Source organism: Gambusia affinis, linkage group LG10, assembly GCF_019740435.1.
Source record: "Gambusia affinis linkage group LG10, SWU_Gaff_1.0, whole genome shotgun sequence".
In the NCBI taxonomy this organism is placed as follows: Eukaryota; Metazoa; Chordata; class Actinopteri; order Cyprinodontiformes; family Poeciliidae; genus Gambusia; species Gambusia affinis.
In genome coordinates this window covers 17520487-17529178 of record NC_057877.1, presented here as the reverse complement: position 1 = coordinate 17529178, position 8692 = coordinate 17520487, and the positions used below count along the sequence as shown (strand labels likewise).

The 8692-nt window shown below is 40.3% G+C and overlaps 1 protein-coding gene across 2 annotated transcripts in view; it reads right to left on the bottom strand.

Annotated features, from left to right (window-relative positions):
• Nucleotides 1–3978: 3978 nt before the first annotated feature.
• psmd1 (proteasome 26S subunit, non-ATPase 1) overlaps nt 3979–8692 on the bottom strand; it is a 34302-nt gene continuing 29588 nt past the window's right edge. For both annotated transcript variants that reach the window (XM_044129623.1, XM_044129624.1), the window contains exons 21-25: nt 8052–8144; nt 7648–7734; nt 5912–6109; nt 5077–5242; nt 3979–4183 (exon numbers count right to left, since the gene is read on the bottom strand). In XM_044129623.1, coding sequence (XP_043985558.1) covers nt 5096–5242; nt 5912–6109; nt 7648–7734; nt 8052–8144 — 525 coding nt within the window. In that variant the 3' untranslated portion in view covers nt 3979–4183; nt 5077–5095. The remainder of the gene's footprint in view (nt 4184–5076; nt 5243–5911; nt 6110–7647; nt 7735–8051; nt 8145–8692) is intronic.

Genomic DNA, 8692 nt, shown 5'->3' with positions numbered 1-8692 from the left:
TTGCATCAGGACACAAATGTACAAAAGAAAATCATGTATTTTATATAGTGGCAAGTTGTTGTTTTTTTCTTTTTTTTGCAAAAAATGAATGTAGCGTCGTACGGATTGGCAACAGTAGTGAGAGAATGGCAAAAACAAAGATCATCGCAACAATTGGCGATAATTTACATTTACCAATAACAGTCGCAAAAAGCCAGCTTGAATCACAGAAGGTAATGAAATGTCTGCGTGCGACTCAAACTGCTGCCTGACAGAAAAGTCCCACGAGAAAAATAAATTACATAGAATATACATCACCAAATAGTCCTGCCACGACACAATTTAAGAACTGTGATTAGGCCAACTTCACATTTTCTAGTTTAGTTATGACATGTTAATCACTCCTCAATTTTATTAATTCGGGTGCAGAATGCACGAGGGATATTTAAAAAAAATAATAATACAATAAAACAGAAAACAAAGCTGGAGTGTGTTTTATCTCTTCAAAATAGTTCGTTGGTGGTTTTTATCTTTGTCTGCGATTAAAGGAAACATATTCCTGAGGCCAAAATCCACACTATCATGTTTTTTTTTTTTTGTTTTTTGTTTTTTAAATGTGTCCACCAAGAACATCCAGAACTCCATCATGGACCACCAGCACATCACTCGCTAGCCCCACAGAACTGCCAGGAAGTCTGCGAGACCTTGACCTGGTGGAAGCAGGTCGGGCTCTCTGGTGGGTCGATTTGTTTGCTTTAGCCGAGCTGCTGACCCCGCTCCCTTTCATCGACTCAATCACCGCATCCACAGACGGTGACTACATGCTCCGTCTGCCGGTCCGCTCCGTCTCCTCGACAGCTGCTTACAACCAGGTCGTTGACAGACATCAGCTCCTCCCCACAGCCGCAGCATCACTTTTCCTTGTAAGGAGATTTGTAGCTCTTCTTTGGGGCTTCAGGGGTGCAAATGTTTTATTTTTTTTTTATTTTTATTTTTTTTTTATTTATTAATTTTTTTTTTACACCGCAAACAGCAACGGTTAAAACGGGGTTTTATGGGTGTAAGAACATCTGTTCCTAAACAGGTCTTCTACACCTTTATTCATATCAAAACCACAATTTATGGGATTTTATGTAGTAAACGGAATAAAAAAAAATACAAATGTAAAAATTGTGGTTAGTAATTTTAGTCACCCTTCTTTACTGATACCTCCAAATAAAATCCAGTGTCTACTACAAACATTCACTCCACAAACTTGGCCTTTTGGAAGAGTTGTTAGAAGAAACCACTTGCAGTTTTTCAAAAGTAATGAAAAAGATGTAGAAGATCTGCAACATACAGCAAACTGGCAAAACAAATTAAAATATACACAAGTTTAACACAAATTACAATGACACTGATTAATAGAATCAGATATTTGGTTGTCAGCTTGCGTCTTTAGTCAGAGGCCTCTTCAGAGTTTCAAAGAGTTTCTTCAAAGAGTTTCTTCAATAAATAAATATTGAGTTTGACTTGAACATTTATCTTTTTAATTTCCTTGATTTTTAAAGCTCAGTTAGTCATTTCCATCCAGTTAGATATTTTATAGATTTCTGTTTTTACTCCGACTGACTGTGACAACCGAGCTTTGAAGATCCCACACCTGCCTTTATGATTCACCTAAAACAGCTGGAGAGTTTCCACACGTTCTCAGTGGATTCCCGTCGACTGGTGGAGAAACTGAGACAATGATGATGAAGAGGAGGCGGCCCACCTCATCATAGAGGAAGCATGAAGTGTGGCTTTGAACAGAGACAGATGCTCCACAGATCTGCAGCTGATCCCAGCGGTGATTTACAGAGATGTACTGGAAGTGAAGGTGAGGGCGGACATCAGTTCACGTAGGGTGGAAAAGGGGGCGGGGGTAACTAAAGACTCCATGTTGTTTGCATGATCACACCTCCATGAATACAGCAGGAAGCTGTGGGCTCTATGTCTGGGATGTGCAGAGTGGCAGGGATGATAGATTAGAGATTGAAACTCAAACTAGGAGCTGGAGCGACCCGCTGCGCTCTGCATCGGGACTTTGTTCCTGGACGGCCAATTCCAAGAGATCCGGAAACAAAAAGCTTGTTAAACCGCCTGCCGTGACAAGAGTGTGCAGGAATGTGGAGAGGAGGAATTGATTAGACCTAAATATGTCTGGCCAGAAACTCACAGGGGTTTGTTCCATGATGGGAGCCGACAAGCAGCAAATCACATTTTTAGATGTTTTTTCTTTGCAGTCCAACTTATGATGCATAAAATAGCTGCCGGTGTCGTCGTTTCCTATAACATTTCCAAACCACTTTTGCTCAGGAAGCTTTGTTTAACCAACCGACCGAACCCAGAGCCGGGGAAACCAGCCTCTTGAGACGATAAACTTTATCCTGTGTTAAACCCCCCCTCACCCCAAAAAAACCCCACAATGAAATAAAATAAATTCCTCTGCAATGAGGAGTAATTTTACAACATGGAGGGTTGGAACTGGACATTTCATTTCATTTCATTGCTGATTGATTTTTTTGGAAACATGTCCATCACAGGAAACTGAAAAGTTTTCCAATAACTCTGAATAGTTTCAGGTATTTACAAGATTTTGGCTTTAATGAGTTTTACATTGAAACTGATAAGAAAATAAAAACACGGTAGATCACAATTTTATTCTTAAACCGGATGATGGTGCTGTCCAAAAGGAGCCATGTTTTATATCAAACTATTGTTAAACTATTCTTCTTGTGAAACAGTTAACCAGATCAATATAAATTTAGATCTGCTGTTGTTGTATCAACCTTCCAGACCTCTCAGGTCTCCTGGTTCTGCTCTGCATCCCCAGAACCAGAACCAAACGAGGAGAAGCAGCATTCAGCTTCTATGCACCATGAATCTGGAACAAACTTCCAGAAAACTGTAAAACAGCTGAAACACTGACTTCCTAAAAACCCACTTGTTTTAGAGTTTTATTTGAAACGTAATCAATTACGAATTTAACGATGGTACTTGATGTAATGTTTTGATTGTTGATTCTATGCTGCATGACTTTGTGTTTTTGTGTTTGATTTGATGTAAACCACTTTGAAATGCCTTGCTACTGAAATGTGCTATACAAATAAAATTTGATTGATTGATTGGTCAGAATCAACCTGTTAGGAGTCAATATGTTGTCATTTATGTTCAGAGTAATGAACCGGGCCAGACTTTATAAAAGATCTAACACAGCAGCCCAGGGCTCCAAAGGTTTCCTTCTATTGTCATGGTAAGTAGATATCTACTCATTGGTGCATCCACATCTGCTTTTAATCACCTTATTTTGAAAACACTTGGCGCAATCAACCAAATTTGAATAAAGTCTGAGATAGATCCTGTTTTTATTGCCGAGAATTCATTCAATATTTTTTCAGTTTTCATCAATTTAGCTCTAAATAATAAGCTAACCAGATGGATTTTGTTTAACAAGGTCTAGTTTATTGTTGAGCAGATATATATATATATATATAAAATTACATTTAGCTGATTTTAAATTTTAAAAATTATATTTTTTCTGGTCCAGGATAACTTTTGAGCTCATGATTCTGGATCAAGTGATAAAAAGACACACTGAAGAGACCAACAGTAAAAAAATCTTTCATCTTCACTCTGCACTTGTATCGCAGTCCATTCTGTGCAATATTTATATAAACAATAAGTCTGGTCACACTCTTCACATATTCTACAATTCAAATTTAGATTTTATCTGTAGATGATTTATTAATATTCAGTTTATGTCGTTTTTAGATATTTTTATACGACATGTAGCTGCTGCACTACTATTCTATTGCATTTTTCAGTTGGATATGTGAGGCTCCCAGTAATCCCAGTACTCGGCGCTAAAGTTCTTACAGCAACATCGCCTCAGCTGTAAAGTAAATCCAGATCAAATGTGTGACTTCAGAAAAACTCCCTCACGGCACGGATGGTGAAATAAACACCCACTCTCTTCAGTTTTTATTGTCTTTTTTCTTTATTGAACAGAACGGAAAAAAAAAATATACAAAATGAGAACGTGATATATTCTTTGAGTAGCCAATGAGCAGCCAGAACAGGAAGGAAACGTGTAGAAGAAGTAGTGAAGAAAGGATGTGGCTGGATATGAAGACAACCCCCCACAAAGGAGATCTAAGCCTTGCTATCTGAAGTCTTCTTGTGTCTGAGGAGAAAAAAACAGAAATAATGAAAATTAAAAAAATAATCAATAAACCTCCAATAACTGAACTGGGAACGTTATTCTGAAAATTGCTGCAATTTGCTGAAAACTTTTTCTTATTTTTGCTGTTGTCCAAAAGAGAAGCGTGGTCACCTTTTGGATCAGGCAGTGGTCAGGACGCCATGACAGAACATGTTCTGTGCATTTAACCTGGACCTTATTAAACCTTCAGCCGCCCTCAGATCTGTTTGCACCATCCAATCCAAACCCATGAGGTCAGCCGGCTATCCTCTCTGCGCCCATTAATCCGCCACAGCGCTTCAGCCTCGTGGAGAGACGATACGGTAAGGACCGAGGACCTAATTTGGTCATTGACACCTCATCGGTCTCGCCACACGCAGCCGTTCACCCCGATAAAGGGAGACGGGCAGCGGACTGTCCAACACAAACACATCAAGCAGCCAGGAATCCTTATGGCGCTTGAAGACAGATGAGTTCATGAGAAGGTTTCTCCTGCCGGCTGCAGGATGAGGAGTTCATGTTCAGCGCATTGTGCTTCAGGCAGCGTTGATCCCTATAGCTGCGTTTCCTATAGCTTTGTCAATATTTCGCTAACGTCGAAAAAGCATAATTTTGGAATTGCTGTTTCCATTAAATAAGAAACGCAATTACCTCTTATCCTTTTTCTAGTCATCCTGTGTGTGTGTGCAACACAAGGTTGAAATGCTAAGCTAACCTGTTTTGAGCTAACCGGTTTTGAGTTTTCCTAACAAACTAATAATAGATTTCAGGGTTTTTTTTTAACCACAGGTGCCAGTAAATGTGGAAACTGTTTTTGGCCAACAGGAGAAGAAAAAACTGCAATAAAAACAATCACAAAGCTCACGTGAACATACCATTCCTGTGGAAACATTTCTACTCGTCGATGTACTCGAAGGGCTCTGGAGGCTCAGGCTCCTGCTCTTCCTCTTCTATTTTGGGTCCATGAGCTGAGACGGGTTCCACCAGGTCCTCTTCCTCCTCGCTGGTGTCCTTCAGGATGATGATCCCCCCTGTGTGAAGCTGGTCAGAGAAGGATAAGAGGAATCAGTAACGCAGCGGGCTAACAAGTTAAATACTGAGTGATATTTTAAATCATCAGCGCCTCAGAAAGATGGTGGCTTGAAGCCAGCTTGATCTGAACAAAATCGAAAAAGTCAAGCAGGAAAAAAAATAATCTCCACCAAATTAAACAGGAAATCTCTTAATAAATACTGTTACATTCAACAGATTCCAAGATAAGTCTGTAAAACCTCTCCACTTCCTAAACCCGACCGTTAAATCAAAAACAAACCCTTAAAAGGAAGGCGGCAGAACTGAACTTCAGACGAGCGCAGACAACCTTTTGGCGCTTGACGCAGCGCTGCATACAGCACAATACTCTGAACATTTGCCTGCTGGACACAAGAATCAAACAGAGGTTCCTCTTTATGGGACTTGGGAGAGCACCTGTTGGGTGACTGAACGCTGTTCCTGCCATTTACTGCAGAGATGTCAACATTTACAGCAGGAACGCCGGATTCTGCTTTATAGCCACAGAGAGGAAGTTTCTAGACTTTTAGATACGAGTCAAAACCTAGCAGTTTGTTTTGGAGGACATGTCCTCTCTGAAATGTTTTATATGGGAAGCATGTCATAATTGAAGTGAAGAATTTAGATGTTTGTACACATAAACATGGACGCTGTGGTTACCGGTTTGAAAGGCTGGTAGCGGCAGGACTCCGGCATCGTCAGGACCTTGAGCTGCGGCGCCATCACTCTGGCCGGGTTCTCCAACAGCTGGAAGTTTGGCTCCACCTCTTTCTTCTTCTCTTTTTCTTTCTCCTCATCCTTCTTCTCCTTTTCCTTCTCCTTCTCTTTCTCCTTCTCCTTCTCGGCCTCCAGCACTTCCTGTAACGGGAAAAAATAAACAGAAAAACTGACTGACTTATTCCTCACGTAAATGCCTGGAGAGAGTAATGATGGCTTTTGAGCTTTTCTAAATCACATTGCAACCACAAACTAAAAGGTTTTTGGGGGGGATTTTATGTGACAGACGAAAACAAAGTAATGAAAGGAATCCATCGTCTCAAATTAGAAAGTTAATCTGCAAACCTACCCTTCTTACCAGGAAAAATTTATTTCTGCAGTAAACTTAGCAATTTTTATCACAGATGAAAATCATGTATAATTTGATCCATAGAAATCATATACATTCAATTTTTGTTTTTTCTGGTGGATACTTTCATTATGGCCACCATGGATGTAGTAGAGAACAGAGAGAATGACTTGGTTCACTAACCACTAATTTATTTAACAATGCTAATGCTAAATGGCTAAACACAAAAAAATGACTAGATGCTAGTTAAACACCCACAAAAAATGAGTGCAAACTAATACTAAACATTTAGACAACATTCAGTTTGTGTCACACATCTTTGTCTCCTTCCAGTTGACGACTGATGTGAGATTTGTAAAAAGCAAAGTCCTCATTGGGCGTCTTATTTCGTGACAATTTATGACTTTAAAGTTGCATGAATAAGAGGATCATTGTGGAAAACATACGATGTGACAAAGTTTATTCAAATCTTGAAAATCGGTACGATTTTATGGCAGTAATTGGTCTAAGGCTCAGAAATTTCAGCCATCTTGAAAAATGACCCCATGTGAAGTTAAAACTTGAATTCTAAAATTCAAGTTCAATCCAGTCAAAGACCTAAACTCATAATTACTTCATAGTTATTTTCCGTTCCAAGTTGATCTATTGCATAAAAACACAAATAAATGACATTTCTGGTTGTAACTTGCCAAAACGTGCAACAGTTTAAGTGGGTTGAATACTTTTGTGAGCAGAATGGTCTCCGTTATAGCAGGAATTAAAAACCTCAGGAGGTTTTAACGGCCCAGACATTTGGAGGCTTGTCTCTCAGCCCCGGAGCCGAGATTCGGCGTGGCAAAGCGAATCAAACATGCAGCACACACCCAAAGAAAACCCCAGAGTAAGTCTCTACTGGTTCTGGTCCGTCTCAAAGATCAAGAAAGGGAGAAGAGGAATGAAGTGAGGTGTGTGTGTGTGTGTGTTCGGAGTCGGACTCAGAGAGCTTAAGTGGCTGAACAATGAATGAGTCCCTCAAATGCTCCAATAAAAGTCCATTTAACAGTTACTTTATTAGAATACCAGAGGCCTTCAGTAAAGGGTGTAATAAACTTTTCCCATTAGCCAATAAAAACACAGAATACATTTGAACATTTAGTGTGAACCTCCCACAGGGGTAGAAATCTCCCAAAATGTAACTACATCATAAATATCCTATAAAACGTAAATGCAATTAGGTTTATTTACATCAAGTTTAACCCAAACAGCAATAAAAGAATCCCTCTTTTAAAACCACAGCGATTTAAACGCAGGACCAGTGAAGACGAAGGTGCTTCTGGAGGCTTCCACTCACCACTTCCATCTTCTCCTCCTCCCTTTCCTTCTTCTCCTTCTCCTTCTTCTTGGCTTTGGCTGTGATGGAGAGAACAGCGGTGGAAACCTGCCACGCAAACAGATGGAGACATTTCCACGAGGTAAGACAACACCACAGACAGTTCAGACCTTCTGCAAAAATCGCTTTAAAAGCACAAAAGCTAGCCGACCACAAAATAAACATGTGCCGCTATGTTCTCCACTAGGTTCAGAGCAACCGAGAAGAAACGGGCCAGAAGATGTTAGGCAAATAAACACTAGGGGGGAAGGAAATGATGAGTTCTGCCAGTGGGTGTGTGAAATCATTAACAAATCAATATGAAGCGAGATCATTTTTCCCGGAGTAAAAATGTCAGAAATGCGCCGTGGCGCCTTTGTTCTCACCTTCTCCTTCTCCTTCTCCTTGGGAACCTCTAGAGCCGGCGGGTAGGCGAAGGTGGAGGGCTTACAGTTGGAGCGGTACTGCACCTTCGGCATCTGAACAGAGGAAGCAGCAAAGATGACTTTATAAGCGATACGATTTTTATATCCTATAACAAATGTAGCATATCAGACTCCTTTGAAATTCTTGTTATTTTTTATTATTATTTTTATTTCCAAAACATGCCTTGGTGTTTGGAAACCTTTGTTGCCAGGCAGGCTAAGACGCGTCCAGCAGGCGGTCATATCAGGAGGGACTCCGGTCCGTTCCCCTTTACGTTTCTTTGCTGCTGCTTAAAAACCTGAAGCTTCACCGCAAACCAAAGATTTTCTGCAGGCCTGAGATCTGGACACTGTCTGAGCCGCTCTATGACCTACACATGCTTCTTCTCCATCCGCTGTTTTAGGTTACTCTTTACATCCAAGACCAATCTTCAACCATCTAGCAGAGTGACAGTTCTCACCCACGATATTAAGTGGTGAAGTCATCCAGACTGAGCAGAGTTACAACCCAGACCTCAAAAACCTCCCAACTGTCAAGTCAGAATCGATGGAAACGTGTTTTGAAATCTCATTACCTCAGAATGATTTTGTGTAAGCAAATG